This window comes from Gouania willdenowi, chromosome 10 (genome assembly GCF_900634775.1).
Source record: "Gouania willdenowi chromosome 10, fGouWil2.1, whole genome shotgun sequence".
Classification (NCBI taxonomy): Eukaryota; Metazoa; Chordata; class Actinopteri; order Blenniiformes; family Gobiesocidae; genus Gouania; species Gouania willdenowi.
Window position 1 is genome coordinate 18,993,231 of NC_041053.1, and position 17,760 is coordinate 19,010,990.

General features: G+C 38.6%; 1 protein-coding gene across 15 annotated transcripts in view; it reads left to right on the forward strand.

Annotated features, from left to right (window-relative positions):
* Window positions 1-17,760, forward strand: part of LOC114471318 (collagen alpha-1(XXIII) chain-like) — a 168,898-nt gene that overhangs the window by 55,546 nt on the left and 95,592 nt on the right. For 2 of the 15 annotated variants that reach the window (XM_028460063.1, XM_028460064.1), the window contains exon 1: window positions 16,943-17,126. The exons of the other annotated variants lie outside the window; for them this stretch is intronic. In XM_028460063.1, the coding sequence (XP_028315864.1) occupies window positions 16,958-17,126 (169 nt within the window). In that variant the 5' untranslated portion in view covers window positions 16,943-16,957. Of the gene's footprint in view, window positions 1-16,942; window positions 17,127-17,760 lie in introns of those variants that run through there. 15 annotated transcript variants of the gene reach the window in all.

A 17,760-nucleotide genomic window follows, 5' to 3' on the forward strand; every position in this document is an offset into this window, starting at 1 on the left:
TGGGCCAACAGGCATCATCGCGTACAGCATCCATGAATGCAAAGACTTGCTTATTGTGTTTGTTTGCATGTGTGTGAGTGTGTATACATGTGTGCGTGAAGCCAGAGGCTCCAGGGCTGCTCCATAAAGTAGCGTGTAATGGGAACAGCATGGCAGCATGAGAGCAGCAAGGAGAGGAGTGTTAGCCGACCTGCTATCAGCTGATCGCTAGCATCCTGACCACTAAACAATGGCTCACATAGTTAGAATAGAATAGAATAGAGTTTTTGCCATTTGTACAAGATAAAAAGAACAGGTATAATGGAATTCTTGTGCATGTCCCTGAGTAGAAGGTGCAAAAGAAGGAAAGAACAGAAGTATACTCTACAAAAAGATAAATAAATATAATCTGAAAGTGAGGTGAATTGTCCAGTGTAAGGAATTCATTTTTCAGTTTCTTAATGGGTGGAGTTCATCATTTATGGACCTGAGTGACCAATTTCATCATAGATTAGAAAAGCAATATACAATTTTTATTTATTTATTTATTTTCAACACATTTAACCCTAAAATGAATTGTTTAAATCCGTTTTTTCCTAGTGGTGCTTACAAATAGGTCTTAATAATAAGCAAAAGCAATTCAGTGAGTCCGCCAAGCTCCAAATAGCCTCTTTGCCATATGTTGGCAGTTATCTGGATCATTAATTCTGATCATGGTACCATGATCATTCACATTTTAAAGACTTGGAAGAAATTTCTATCCCCTCCCCAATAAAAATGATACAGTAGGTTCAATTGTATGCAATTGTCTGCAAAGAAATGCAATGAAATATGCAATCCTGATCCAATTTGGATGAAACTCAGTGGGGTTATTGAGGAACCAGCCCAACATAACTGAGTCAAATTTGATGAAGATCAGTCAATTATGTACCGACCGGGAGATTCATTTTGGGAGAAAGGGATTTTTGATCTGGTTAAAATGTTGTCAAAATCTTAAAGGTCCCATATCATGCTATTTTTCACCCATCTCCATTTGTTCTAAGAACCCAAAAACATAGTATTTGAGGTTTATTTTCCCAAACTCACCTGTTTTCCAGAGTTTTAGCCTCTGAAAAGTCACTTTCTGAGCAACTCTACACAAACAGGCTGATTTGTGTTCTACTTATGCATATTCATGAGTGGGCGTGTCTATAGACGGGACACTGACTTCCTCCTCCCCGCACGGTGACGTCGGGCCAGAGGACGTTCCGCCCTCCTCCCACCCACTCCGTAGCCGAGCTCATGCTGCTTTATAAACATAGACAGAGCGTGGGGGCGGGGCGTTCACCGGTACATACATAGACTGTAGAAAATACATACATAGCATTCCACGAAGGATGCTGAAATGCTCACTTTTGTGGGCGTGTCTGCTTACATGTCAATCACAGCAGAGAGCTATCAATTTCATCATCAAAGTGGGAACGCATCATCAAATTGGAGCGAGGTGTTTGGGCTCGCCCTGCAGTAAGAAAGGAGCAAATCACCCTCTAACTAACGATTGAGGGAATCAATGAAAAAACACTTTGAGCATGTGTATGAAGCCCTAATAACACTTTTATGATGTTTAAAGCACAGAAGAGTAGATTTAGTGTAACATGGGCCCTTTAAGACTTAATCCTGCTAACAGACAAACAAATAGATGCATAAACACTCTTTGGCAGAGGTAAAGAATTGTCAAAGTTTACATTTTCTTCTATCTGATAACATTAGATTATTATGTGGCACAGCTCTTTCTTTTTTTCGGTCACGTGTGCAATCGTGTGTGTAGGCTACATGTGTGTTTGTGTGTGCGATTGGGCCTCTTTGGAAGGCCTTGAGCATATACAGCTCAATCAGGTATGCACCCGTGTCAAAGAGGAGGCTTTCATGAAGAGAAAAGGCAGAAAACTGAAGATTGAATGCGTGCTGAGAATCACCGTGTAAACTCGCTAAATCAGATAAGTGCCGCAGCTACAGGATAAGTGTTGTTTAAGCCTAAAATCTACAAGAGGATGTGCTTTGTTTCATATCAGCTCAGCACAAGGAGGATCTGCTTTCCGTTGCCTCATGCCTGTTTTCCGATCACATGTTTCAGGCGTGTGTTAAGGATCTGCTCTGGACGAGGATGTAATGTGTGCTTACGCTTAATGCAATGATGTGCATGTGTCATCACCCTCTGAGTTGTGCTAACATTTGAGACAAAGTTCAGGTATTACATTGCCATTGGACCCATGTCAACCTCTCTTCCTTAACATATGCCTTGCATATAGAGTGTAGCGTACAGTATGTGATCCAGGCTTTGGACGGCTTCGTGACCTTTTGATTCAAATCCTCATTGATCCAGAGTTTGAAGTGTTAAAAACTGTAAAGATTTGGACTTTTTCGGAACAACAAAGAAAATCTGAGTTTGATAAACTTCACAGAGATAATGTTGCATGGTAGCAGGTGTTACCCCTCACAGGGGGAAGAAGATCAAAAAAGGTTACAGCATGGAGACGTGTTAAGAAAGAGAGAATAGGAATGAAAGAGAGAGAAACAGCTCACGCTGTTTAGAAACGCACTGATGTTTACGCTCATGTTATTGTTTGCAGGTGGAGCCGCTGAGATCATTGCGTTGTCTGACTCGTCTGTCAGTAAATTTCCCTGTAACCAAAGCCACCATAGTGAAAAAGGGCCTCTTTAACCAAGAACAACTTCCTTCTTCTCTTTCCCATGAATCAGTCGGAGATATTTCACTGGGAGTCACCATTAAAGTGCCAATGTTCCTGAATAATGGATCGACTTTTGCGCTGAGTGCTCCAGAGTGTTGTTTATGAGACTGTTTACGAGGTTTCACCAAAACAAGCCAACGAGAGTTTACGTTTGGTTTGCTTGTCACATCTCATTCCAAATGAAGGATTTATTTTTAATTTAGCTTCTCACCTGCTCGGCTGCCAGAAGGCTCCCCCTAGTGATCAGTAGCATTCAGACGCAACAATTATGTAGGGAAAACAAAGATTCCTGAGTGTCAACGAGGGTTACAGGTTTAACTCCATGATAAGATAAGAAAAGTGCTTTTATCACAAACACAGATCAACCCATGTATTTATTTATGCTAGAAATACGTAGGAAAACTCAACGTGCTCAACTATTCTGATTGATGTTAGGGTTTGATTTATTTGATTGATATTTGCCCAGAAAGAAGTGTAGTTTCTCTTGCTTCTCCAGTTTAAAGCATGTGTGATTGGGTTTTTAAACTAACTGTATATTTTTTTTCTGATTGTTGGTTTTCCTGCAGGTGCCTTTTTATAGTGTACTTATTGTGAAAAGTCTATTGTTGTGATTCTTTCTGATAGTGATTTCTAATTTACACCTTGGGCATGTTTACACTGCGTGGATTTTGGTACTGTACCATAAGAAGGAGGTAAAGGTCAGGGTCAAGGGTTTTGTTTACAGAAAATTCACGATATCCACAAAAATGTTTCCAAATGCACGAATGTGTGTTTGTGTGATTTGGGGTTTGCATTATGTTTATTTGAACTCAAGCTTGGTTTGTCACTGTTGGACTGTTTTAGCCTCGTCAAATCCTAAAATCCTTTCCTTTTTGTCTCCTTCCTTCCTTGTGTCTGGGATAACGCCTTCCTGTGATCGACTGCCCTCCTTCCTTCATCTCAGGTATGTTTTTTCTGAAAGTTCTCTCTCTCTCTATCCCTCACCATCTTGTCTTTCACTTGCACTGATACATATTCCCCAATTTTCCAATCACTGCTTCTCACTGTTATGTGAAAACACTAAACTGTCACAGCTGTCAACACATAGAACTGAAGGGTTGTCCATGTGTTAAACAAGCCATGGTCTGAATCAGGCCATACTGTATTTGGCATACATTACATGCCCACTGACGATGTGCCAGTAAATATAATTAATCACAGTCTTGTTTGGCTCTTGAAGTTTGTCATGTGGAAGTGATTTCTTCTGCTTGATCACTTTTTCACATATGCTCCTATAATCTTTGTGCAGTTTAGTCATATGTCTATTTTCAGATCTCATCAGAGTTGCTCATTGAATGACCCCACGGTTATTAACTCTAAAAATACATCGCTGTCTTTGGACCATTCCTTTAGAGAATGAGAAACGAGTAGAGGTTATTGCTGTTTGATCAAGCTTTTATACTCAAGGTTAAACACATTATAGTTGGCATCTGTTGTCTGTGAATCTTCATGTCTGCTAACGCAACCAAACCAAAGTGTTGCCTGGTTCTTGGATGGCCCTCACAGCTCTAAACATACCTGTTTGCATAACTACCTAACAAACACAGGAGCAGTGTTTGGATAGGCTGTAGTCTCAACCATCCAGGTTTCTGAGTCTCTTCCCCACGCTAAGATGTGTCTTATTTGCAGTGACTCATCCATGGTAGAGCCTATATCCCATTCCAGTTACTAAAACAGTTGCCAGGACTCTCCCAGTATTAACTGTTTGTTGTTCTTGAGTCAACATAAAGAGTAACTAAACCCTAAAACCACACTTTTCTGCTGAAAACAGTGTTGATGTATTGTTGATTGATTGATTCTTCTCCAACTCTTGATATTTTAGTCCGAGTATTTCAATTTGGTGCATTGTGTTGTAAAAATGTTAGACGTCCTTCATTGCTCTATTATAATAGAATTTTGCTACTGGGTAGGAAATGGAGGTTTGTGATATTTTGGTGGCTTCTTACATCATAAACCACCTCTGCTGGCCCCGCCCCTTCTATAATAAGTAGCATCTGTGGACTCTGCAATCAGTGGTTGAGTAGGTTGGATTGTGAGAATTGTAAACAGATATGTATAGTAGGGATAGACCGATATGGATTTTTTAAAGCCGATGCTGATACCAATTTTTTTTCCATCAGCCTTAGCCTTTGACTGCCAATTTTTTGAGGCGACATTACTTTTGCTCCCTCAATTTACATCATAAAAAGGACACAATGATGATGATATTAAAAACAGGTGATGTAGAGCAAGAACAAGTAAAAAATATTTCTGCTTTCTGTAAATAATGCGGATTGGCGAACGCAGCAGCCGATGCCGATACACGTTAAAAAGGAAAAAATCGGCCGATAATAATGGCCGGCCGATGTATCGGCCTTTCACTAATGTATAGTGAATATTGAGTAGTTAGCGTAGCATTGTTCCCCCATAATCAAAGCATGTTTTGAATTTCAAGCCTCGACCCAAGTCAGTCAAAACCTCAGGGCTTAGTGGCAGTTAGCATTAGCTTGTTCTCCTACATTGTTGATGGATGGATTAATTGCTGGATGGATGAATGGGTTTTTCTAAGCTGGAAAACTCTCAGTTGTTCTACAATGACTCATTTCTGCTGAGTCAGCACTGAGTCCTTGTAGATCCACAGTTGGTTTAACTTGTTGCTTTTCCTTTAAATTATGATAGACTTATGTGAACACGTTATCTGGCTTAAAAAGTTACTGTTTGGATTCTATATGTGTTACAGTCTATGGCACTGCTGCATTGATGCTGAATGAGCACAAAATACTGACGGCATCCCTCAGTGGATGATAGCCTGTTTCCCGGCAATTCAAAAGGACTCTCATACTGTACAACAACAAACTCCGAGCTCAGCACTAGGGGACTCTATTGGATACTGACTGTAGAATCAAAACAAACCTGATAAAGCAAACAGGACCCCCCTCCTCTGGGTCAACGGATACATGCTGGGGGGGGCACTTTAATGTGCGGGGGAGGTGTCTTGCTGGAATGCTCTCTATAAACAATGCTCGACACACATGTTCACGACCTGTGTGTTTGGTAAAGAGTAGAAATACAGTTTAAATGCAGGTTTAAATAGGACGAGCTGTGTGATTCTTTTCCCCCCAAACACGGTCCAGGCTTTGCATCGTCCTGGTGTGGACCACAAACCCACATTGTGGTTGTTAGAGAAAACACGCCTGCAGCGGATCTAAACACAAAGCTTTCGTTTGACTTTCTTCAGGCTTTTCTGCAATCACAATAATGTGCAAGAGATGTGTATCTTTTTGGTCACATGACTTTCACCTATTGCACGACACTTCACTGTTTATCTGACACTAAATAGAGTTTGAAAGATCACCACTTGCTTTTGACCGCCTGTCATTACGCCTGTATCCAACCCTGATCCCATCCCATTGGACAAGATCCTAACCCTTCATTTGAAAAATTGTCAAAAGCCTAGTCGTATGTGTACATTTAAAATAAAGCCAAAAATATTCTACAATTAGTTTTGTGTTAGGATTAGGAGTAAAGGTTGTGGATCTACTTAGATTAGGTTTAGGGTTAGACAATTAATTAAGAAGAAATAAATAAAATTAGACTTTGTCCACTTTATAATAAAGGGGTTTGGGTTTTGGATTCACCAATGCCAGTTCATATCAGACATAGTTTAGCCAGGAAGAATGTTAATCCTTCACAGAACAACACATAAAAACAGACAAACATCATAAGCATTTACTCCGACAGATAATTTAAAGACGTTAAGTCATCTTAACATTCATCTCTTTGGATTGTGGGAGAAAACATTTTAAACTCTTGCCACTGGCAGGTAAAAATTGTAGTTGGGCAAGTCATCATTACACTTGACTTGCCTGAGATGAGAAGTAAAATGCATAGGCTGTATTGACTGTGTATGATGAAGTATGGTTTTATTGAAAGAAGAAGAAAAGAAAGAATGAAAGAACACTCTGGAAAATAATTGGTTTCCTGCAGCTTATACTGCTTGACCTCTGACAAGTAAAACAAAAAGTAAGCAAAGAAAGCAATTTTGACATGACAATGAATGGATGAGATAAGGGAATAACTATTACATAGTATTATTATTATTATTATTATTATTATTAAATGAATTATTTCCTGAGAAACAATGACAGTGACAATGGAAAATAAAGCGATTACCATGTAAATTCATCTTTATATTGGTAAATATGTTGATTCCTTGAATTTATTTTAGAATTCTTAACCTCTGTATAATTTCAAATGATTTTATTCGCATTATCTGGTCAGAATTTTTTTTGTTATTTCAATAGATTTGTGATTGTTAATGGTACTTGTTTATTGAAAACTGAAGTACAAAAATAAAATAAAGAATGTCAGATGAGATTTCATCCTTTTTTTTATTATATTATTTTGTTGATGACATCGAATAATGTTGGTGTTCTTCTAAGGCAGTTGAAGAAAGTGATAAAACAGTACACGTTACATGATTAATGATGGCAGAATGGTTAAACGTTTCATTGTTATTCTATTATTTACAAAGTGATATTCTGTATAGTTTGGCTTGCTTATCCTAACTTGCCATGTGGTACGTAGATTGGGTGTAAGTTAATGTAGAGGTTGCTGTGTGGCCACACTGCTGTGCTGTTCCAGGTATGCAAGCATTATGAGTTGAGTACTTTTAAACATATTGATCACATTTATAATAGCTGGTACAGACTGTTCCCCATTATATACCCTGCATTGTGTTTTCATCTTCCCATTAAATGCCATGCCTCTCTATCTGGTGTCAATTATTTCATCTCATGAAAAAAGAAATGTTTACAAGCTGAGCCTGAGCGCAGCAGTGGAGATGCCTGTGGAAATCAGATCTTTGCTCCGTAAACAAGCTCTCCGGAGTAGTTTATGTTTATGAGTGTTTTGTGTTGCTGCCTCTGTCATGGTGTGACCCCCCCCCTCAACCCCACCCCATTTGTTGGTGTTAAACTTTGTCTTTTTAGATGTGACTACTGCCAGTCTTGTTTATACTGCTGAGTAAACTGCTTTATGAACTGTGCGTGACTGAGTTTAAAGAAGTCTGGACAGAAAGGGGAGAAAGGATTGAAGTCTGTCAGATAAAAGAAAGCGTTTCTGAAGGGTTGGGCTAACTCATGATGTGACCACCCCCTGCAGGTTGAGATGACCGAAAATTATAAAAACTATAGAAATAAATCTATTTGTCAGCCACTAAATCAGGGTTTTCAATCTTGGGTTTGGGGTCACCTGAAATTTTTGAAAAATGTAAATAGATTTTTGAATTTTCTAAATTATTATCACGATCCAAAAATGGTTGGAAACCACTGCACTAAATACTGTTTCTTTCCACTTATTTACAAAGTTATATTCTTTAGAATTTGTGTTATCACTCGTTCATTCCATCATTATGCTCTGTAGTTGTTTTTAAATAGTTTTCTGTGCAAAATGTTGTAGTCGGACAAAGGGAGTACATGTATTCAGAAATAAGAGGAAGGGGGTACTTGAGCCAAACACGTTTGAGAACCACTGATGTATATCAAGCCTCCTGAAGACTGATCTGTGAGGGAAAGACACGAGGCAAAAGAAAATGATTATTCTTTACAGATTTTTTTTTATAGTTTGTTATAAACGATAAATTGTCTGAATATTTAATGCAGCAGCTGTTAAATTTTTTGGTCTAAAAACCAGCCGTGATCCAAATCCTCTAAATATGCATGAAAATGAATTAATAAAACTCTTTCTTAAGTCAAAATCATCCTATAGGAAAACACAGAACCCAAATATATTTGTTTTCAGCAGAAAGAAAGTGGTTTTGGGGTTTAGTTACTGTATAATAGTGATGACCGCGATAAAAACAGCGCTTTCACAGGGAAACCTAAGAACAGGAACTGTTTTATTTCTTTTTTCAGAATAGAAAAACATTTGGAAAAAAAAAAAAAAAACACATGATGAAAACAATGATTTTCCCTACTCCTTTATATGACTGCCTTCTGGTACTAATCTATTGTTTTCTTCTTTTGGCATTAAACGAAGAAATGTTGATATTTTGTCTGTCAACATGGATCCTTTTAGCTTCTTCTTTGTCCCAAAAACAGCCACACGATCAAACTTTTTTATACATCCCTGCTGTCCTCCCGCCCCAAATACTGCACCGATGCCAAAACAGTGATTATTAAAAACACGTTACATATACATTGACCGCTGGTTATAGCAAAGAGATGACAGCAGAGTCAGACAGTGATGCATGAACTTAAGTGTTTTTTAATGGGGATGATGAGATGTTCGCTAAATAAAAACAGCATTTGTTTTTGTGGTTAAAGTTAATAAAGCAAATAAATCAACGAGAAAAGTAAAGTCAAACATAGGACAGTTTACAGTCAGTACCTGAACCTCAGCCCGCAGAGTCAGCACTAAAACCATGTTTCATTGTAGCGCAGCCGCCTCTGTTATTATGGTTAGTTTCTCCCATTAAAAAAAAAAAAAAATTCGGTAAAAAAGAACAGATGCCTGACGGTTCAGCAAACATTGAGCTGCGCAAGTTCAATCCAACATGTAGACACACAAGTGTTTGAGCGTGAAACAAAACGACAGAGACATTTTTAAAAGGCCACCCTGTGGTTGTAGTGAGCTGGGATGCCTGTGGTCGCTCTGAAACACAGTTTACTGCAGGGCCCCCTTAAACCTTTCAGAGGGGACAGTTGCTGACGTTCCCTTATAATCTTCACATTATTTACAACATGTTTACTGTCATTGCCTTATGTCTTAGTGATTATTATGGTGCAAGTAGCAACTGCAGAACAGATGACAAAGGAAAGAAGCTGAACAGACTCCTAGAATTTTCATTTCAATAATTAATAAAGTAGGAAAATGTGTTAACGTCTATCTGTTTTATAATAGAAGTTGCACTGCAAGAAATTCCTGATGAAAATAAGTAATGCAAGCGAGTGATTATGTAAAGGTCTATCCACAGATCTATTGTTTATGGTAAAGTAATCAGCTCAAAGTTCATGCATGAGCCGTTTTTGTACCTTGGAAAACCAGTTTTATAAAAGTAGTAAACTATTCAATTGTAATTGGTTATTTTTTTTGCCCCAATATTACATTTGTTTATTTATGATAAAGGGTTAAATAGAGTCACAACCTGTGGCTATTAGATCCCCATGTGTCCCTGGCTGATCAGGTTATTTAAACATGTCTATTTTTTAATTAAATTATTACTATTATCAAGTCAGCTTCACAGCAAGAAGGTCATGGGTTCAAGCTTTGGGGTGGACATTTAGGTCCTTTCTGTGTGGAGTTTGCATGTTCTCCCCGTGCTTGCTTGGGTTTTCTCCGGGTCCAAAAACAGGACTGTAGGGTTGATTGGGGTCCAGTGTGTACCCCCACCTAGCGCCCATTGAGAGCTGGACATTTGTACCAACAGCCCCCCCAAGATGGAAAATGGATAGATGGACATAAGCCCTGAAATGAGCTTTCCATGTCTTACGTTTCATGATCCAAATGGCCCAATAAGAAAGCTCTCTTATTCCAGGTGTTCTCAACCTTGGGGTTGCGACCTCATTTGGGGTCACGAGACACTTGGAGGGGGTCACCAAATGCTTTAAAGAAACTAAGAATATCTTTCAAACAGCTTGAGCCCATTTTCAGTTATTTTTACCCTTTTTCTGAGCTACACCAAACTCACCATATTTTAACTTATTTTCATCACTTTTTTTTTTGCCATATTTTGGCTCCTTTTAGTGCATTTTTGCTACATTACTCTCATTTGTGCCACTTCTCCCTCAAATTTCAATGCCTTTTCTGCAAATGTGTTCCACTTTCAAGACATTTGCGGCACTTATAAACCCCTTTCCACCACTTTTCCCACATAATGTCACATATGTTGACCCATTAATGTCACTTAGAACCTCTTTTCACCATATTTCATGCTGATTTTTGTCAGTTTAACTACATTTACGATGTGTCATACCCATTATTTGCCAGTTTAAACTAAAAGACTGGTCCTCACCCTAGTTTTTCTTGCGGTTTGGTGGCCAGTGGTTTTTGTGGCAAAGGATAGCCTAGTCTCATTATTATTATTAGTGATGAGGCACAAAACATGTGAGAGCATGTATGACTGTTATTGATACTGCATATTGCTTTATGTGCAGCTCCCTCTCTCTCTCTCTCTCTCTCTCTCTCTCGCTCTCTCTCTCTCTCTCTCTCGTGCTGACACATGCAGGCAAAATTCCAGCCTAATAAAGTGTGATGTATACAGAGCACTGTGCTGACCAGGAAAACTAATACTGACCATGGGTAATTATGTGTGTGTTTATACAGAGCAAAGACCGAGAAAACATTGGAAGGGACATATTAACCTCCGTGACTCCATTCTGATGCATTGTCTCTGTGGCCTGTTTGAATGGGAGGAATCTCTCCCATTCAAACCACTGGTGTGTTTCTTCTAGTCTGAGCTCTGTGTTCTCTCAGAAACAATGAGCGGAGCACTGAAATGGTAAAGGTTAAATTAGATCTGATTTAGATCTGATAGGGCAGTCACAGGAGGGACACCTGAGACCACTCTGCATGTGCTCACAATGACAATTCACTGCTTACGTTAAAGATAAATGGTATATTATGGGGTAATTGGGTCTGTGATAGTGTTTGTTTGTATGATGGCTATATGTTGTTAATGCGTACCACATCGTTCATCAACCCAGGCTTTATTGATTGTATGTTTGTCTGTGCGCAGGATTATGTCAGAAGTACTTACCAGATTTTCGCAAAAATTTAAACCAAAAAGAGACATTATGCCATGGAAGATTCCAATAAATTTTGGAGGGGATCCAGATCAATATATTGATTCTGGATCAATTTCAAAAACCAAGATTTCCTATCAGTCATCATTGGTGAAATTTTAAAAATTAATACCTCGGTTTGTAAATGACCGATCTTTATTGAATTTGACTCAGTTATGCCAGGTTGGTTCTTCAATTATTCCTCAGTTTCGTCTGGATTGGATCCCAATTTCACATTTTATCATGATTTATTTTTAAATAACTAGTATAGTGCCCATCAGAAGTATGTATTCAATATTCATACAGTGGGAGCTTAATTATGGCCAAATGAGTATGTGTTTGAAGGATGGATGTTAAAGAGGTGTACATACTCTAGTGTTATAAAGTAAAAGTAAAATAGTATGGGCCATTTCCCTGGTTTAATGCTATGGGACATTCGCATGATAAATTGATAAATGAAGTTTGCACCAATGTTTGCTGGACTTACGCAAATGGATAATAAATGTCTCGGAGCATCATATTTGTATAGCCCTTTACAAACACGGTTCAACTCCGGAGTCCTGGCGGTTTGTACACAGTCACACCCTCTTTTCTGATCTGGAGGTTCTCCTTCCCGGGTCATAGTGTCCTAGCTAGGATCCGCATGGCCGCCTTTTTGCACAGAGCAGCAGATTCTTCTCCTATTCTGCCAATGGATCGCGCAAAACAGCCTCACGCGCTTCCTCACGTGCTTTTATGTGTCTTTTCCTTATTTACGTAAGGTGTCCATTAGGTTATAAACACGTGGTGAAATATTCAGCGTTTATAATGCCGTGTGCATGCTTCGCCGTTCGTTTTGAGCGCAGCCGCTGCTTGCTGCCTCGTCACCAGCCTCACCCCCTCTCGCCCGGAGACGCTACTGCTGCGTTCAAACACTAAATACTGAAGTTACACGAACTATGAATCTGAATCAGATATACTTTATTTATCCCATGCAGGGGGAAATTGTTTTTTTTTGTTTTTTTTTATACAAATGCTACACAAATATTTCAAATGAAAAGAAACACTAAAATATAGAAAAGAAAGAAAAAAAAGACACAATTAAATTAGACTGTTAATTAAATAGGGATTAAATACAATTGTAAACAAATAAACAACTCCATACAAACTGAGCGTAATTTTACTATTACATTCATTCTAAGCCATATAGCAGTGCAAGATAGAAAGGAGTTAGGTAACCATAATATCAGCATGTAGTCACCTGTGAAGTCTCTGTGATGTGTATTAGGTAAATGGTCTGACAAAGCATGCATGTGTGCATTTAACCTTCATGCCAAATATTAACCTCCTGTTACCATGAGTCCATCCCAGGTTCTAACTGGAACAACGAACATGTTCTTCCCATAAGCAGCAGTGCCTCGCATTCCTAAGCTTCATTTCTAAAAAGGAAACATTTTTCTTCACCTGGTCCATTGTGTAAAACCTGGACTGTGTTTTTTATCAAACACATCTGACAAAGGAAATGAAGGTCAAAATACTTTCAAAGCCCTAAACATATAAGAAGTAGTGAAAGCTAGTCAGGTGTGACAGTGTTTAAATCAGTGCTGTGGAGAGATGCTTGGTCACACAAAGCAGGTGTTTGGCACATGAGGAGACCTGAACAATGATGGATGTGGTGTAAAAAAATGCAGGGTGGAGCTTCAACAGATCTCTGATGGATTAGTTTAATGGTCTGAAGCTGTCTTTACACTCCGTAAATCTCAGCTCACTGATAGTGAGGTTTGGCTCTCATGATGGAACATGAGCTCATTAAACCAGGTTTCTCTCTGTGTCTTGGGGTCCTTTCCTGCCCTATCTATTCATGCAATATCCTCTTCTGATTAGTCATCTGCAGAGGAACATTACTGGGTGAAAGCCAGAGATATTTGGGAAAGCTCAGTCCAACAACCACACTGTGTGCAGTAAATATCCAGCACTCCTGCAGTATCTGATGGTACCGTGATATTGTTAAAGATTTCTGCTGTCGTATTTGTTCCACAGGCAGTGAATGAGATCATGAATACATAACAAAATCACAAAATGAACAGTTTTACACAATAAAACAGCCTGTAATTATTTATCAATCCCTCCAGGATTGTTTTACAGAACAGCCAAGAAATATTTTGCTCTAATGATGTTTTGCCTGTGTAATGTTTAACTACTGTAACACAGACTAGTGTCAAATGCTTAGAAAAACCACTACAGTACGATCACATCCTCAGTCCTGGATGTTGTGTACTTAACCAAATGACAGTTTGACTAAATATTTCCAGCTTTATATCAAAGCTAATCAGAATTCTGCTGTGAGGGCAGCTCAGATGTTCTTACATTGGTGGCTATCTGTAGCTTGAATTGAACTCAAGACAAATTTCTGTTCAAATATGACATATTTGTGTTAGTGTATGAGTAGTGGTGACTGAATGAAACCCAGCTGCTGTGCAGCACGTTCTCTACATCTTCCTGCCAAGAGTCAAATTCACAAGTGAGGGCTCATTCATCCCTGATTAAGTACCCTTGGTCCTAATTTGTCTCACACTTAAGGTACACTTGATGACATATTACTTCCAGAAACAACAAAGGGAGCTGAGGATTGGTCGGGGATAGGGTTCAGACTGTGATGTATCACCTTTATTTAGACGGGACACATGGTCCATTACTTCACGTTCCATCTACTCAAAGCTTAATTTGTTTTCAGGTATTTGTACAGTACTTCAGGCTTTGCTTAAACACAAATTTGGAAACATGTGCATGCACACCCACTCCATCTTTTTAATGTGCGAACAGAGACACGTGCACCCAGATGTTGGTAAATCACAGAGGCCTCCTTTGAACCAGTAATGGAGCTCCAATGTAGCTGACTATACTGTAGAGCCTTAAAAAAAGGTCTCTGGAAAGCCGGTATCTCTATCTGATATCTGCTGTATCATGTTTAAAGTGTTGTTTTGAATCTTTTTTGTCATTAAGAGTTTAGGTTTAACATCAGATAGGGTGATTATGTAATACTGTCACAGGAAGGGCACTGCATAGAAGCATGGATGGAGATGAGAATTAGGGTCAGACGACACAAAAGGCCACTAAATAAATAAAGTACATGAGATAGAACATAAATATGAAGAAAAACAAGAAATACAAGAGCGTTTGTACAGATTAGTTGTTCACTGATGTCACAATCACATAAAGATGAAATAGTAGAAAGAGGCAACAGTTGAGAGCAGCTTTTAACTAAAGAGTTAAGGTTAAAAAAAAAAAACAACCAAGTGTAAATCTAAATTGTATAAACTAGAAAGCAACCAAAATCCAGGGGAATGGGACACAGTTTGACTGAGTCACGCAGTGTTCAAACACTCCTTAGGTAGTGGAGGGAGGGAATCACAGAATGAGGCACACCCATGCAAAGACAGGAGGAAAACCTACTTATTTTTCTAATCACAAATAAAAGACAGGACCCAAGAACCACATAGACAAAACCACGGGACACATTACCAACCAAATGAATGAGCAATTGCTAAACATGACTAACAGAAGGTAATTAAAACCCAACTAAAAAGACCAGGACTTGGGCTCACAACCTTGTTTTTAGCAAGACTGTAACTGTATCATGTGCACCACATTGCCAGCTGAGCATGTGAAAGAAAATTAAACAAAACAGATTCCAACTCAACATGAACACAAAAACAAAACACACACCTGTCAGCCATCTGATCTTGAATTACATATACATACAGTACTTATACAGCTAGTCTGAATAACTGGATAACTAGGATCAAATATGCACCTGTTAGTATTAACGTCAATGTTATATTTTGTATATGGTCATTTTAAAAGTATTTAACAGAGACTGTCTTCTTGCAAAAATGGATTATTAAAACCTCAGAAACAGGAAAATACTATTGCACTGTCTTGTGTCGGGACTTAAAGTAAAGTCACCTTCTTTTTGTCCAAATGTTTCCACATAACACAGCCTTATCTTTACTCATATTATGCCCCATATACAGTATATTCAAGAGCAATCAATCTCAAAGTGTTTTGGATAAATTAAAAACAGTTACCATGAATTAAATCAAACTTACAATCACCCCTGCCAAAAAAAAGTCAGTGGAAATTGTTGAATTATGTAAAATGAGCGTTTGTTCTGACAAACAAATTTATGATCTAATGAAAGAGGTGCACAGAGACAGCCAAGAGAGATTCTACCAGCACAAATTAAATCTAATGTTGGTCCAGCGGAGTCGAGTAAACTCATGTCAAGTTGAGTAAAGTCATGATTAGTAGCACGTATTGTGGAGTTAAGTTGATTAAAGGAACTGAAGTCGCTTCAAGTGAAATGAAATACATAAAATGTACCAAAGTCATACAAGTAGGAGTTAAGGCGAATAAAAATGAATAAAGAGGTTTTATGCTTTTTTGTTTCTGTTTTTATAGTGCAAACAAGTCATATAATAGGTTGGTTCCAAAGGATAAGGTCAAGTTAAAGATATGAAGGTAAGAAATAGAGGAAAGTTTGCTTCAATTGGATAAGATACAGTCAGTCAAGGTAAAGTACAAATGAACAAGATTGAATCAAGCAGAGTTTGACAGGATGACGTAGGATCAGAAAGGATCAAGTACAATCGTATAAAGTCCAATTAAATCAGTAAAGTGATGTGGCGTAGGGTAGTAAACGTCGCACTGCCGTGTCCTTTGATGTGCAATGTTTTTGTCATGATGCGTCACCAGGTAAAATGACCACCAGTTCAGCTAATACACCATCAGATAGACCTGTCATTGTGCAAGTTCCTTTTCGGATTTGAATGGGGTCATAATGATCTGAACCGCTTATTCGTCACAACCCATTAAAAACACTCTTCAGATTTAACTATTTATTTTCAATCACAGGACTACATAATCATGAGTCGAACCATAACACGTAGCACGAGATGTTGAAATGGATTATGGGCAGAATTGGATTATTTTATTGGTCTATTTGTGGCACTTTAATAGTGTGCAAATGCGTGTTTTTTTTTCCCCAAAACTTGCATGTGACGCATTTCCATGTCATTTTGGGGCCTGATATTTATATAGAGAGAGAGAGGAAAAACGGGTCAGATTGCCTTCAGAACATGAATTCTGTTTTTTCCAAGATCACAGAAAATAAAAGGCCCTATAAAATGTTAAATAGAGATCAATGAAGTATGCTCTAAGACTGAGTACAGTGAGATAAAATAGAGACAGATTATATCAAGAAAAGTGAAACAAAGTTGAAAAGTGATCCAGAGGGAAAGAAAAAAAACCCCAAACTGTAATAAATATTTAATTCAGCCTAATTCAGCCCTGCTGGCCTGAAATATAACCTGCATTTCACACAGCTTTTTATTTGGCAGCTAAAGAGTAGCTTGTGATTGAAAATGTTGAGGCCGGTTGTCCTGTCGGAGCAGAGGGTGATGTAGGAGCATGTGTTGGAGATTGATCCCGGTGTCAGAGGACTTCTGTTCAGGATACAGGTCACCTACGCCCTGCCGGCTCCCTGGGGTGAGAGTGGGGACACCTGATCTGGGCACCTGTCAGGCATGGTTAACTCTTTCCACACCCGAGGGCCCGCAGACGGGTCACAGACATGCTGGTGAGGAACTATCATTTATGCCTTCATAGAAATATGAACTTAGAGCATTTATTAAACAAAGAACCATGTAAAACTTTAGCACAGAAGCAGTTGAACTTCCATTTGATTAGATTTTAAACAAAAACCAGAGACAAAGTGAAAAGCCTGGATAGATGTAAATGAAAACCAAGTAGTAAATGTTTATCTGTCTTTCCAATCATCCTTTCCAAAACACTTTGTATTGTGTAAAGTATCTTTTGTTTGTACTAAGTCGCATGTTGCCTTGAGTCAGACTCATCTTAAATGTACAGTATTTGCTTAATATATTTACCCTGAACAGCAAAATCACAGCTTGTTGGTCTATGGGATTTAAACCTTCTGAGTCATCAACTTATATTTTCCCAAGCTTTGTTTTGTTCTCTGTGTCTTTAGGGAAGATGGGGTTTAAATAAAGGAAAGTGTGTTTACACAGAGATGATGTGTTCATTGCCGACCATGTGCTCCTTGATGTTGAAATAGCACTGCACAGAGACGGAGTACCAAGGGGGGAGGTGGGGGGGGGCTTGTGGTTTTGACTTCTCACTTCATCTAATCCATTATTATGCTGTCACCTCTGCTCCATGACAAACAGGGACAAACACTTATTTTCTCAGCC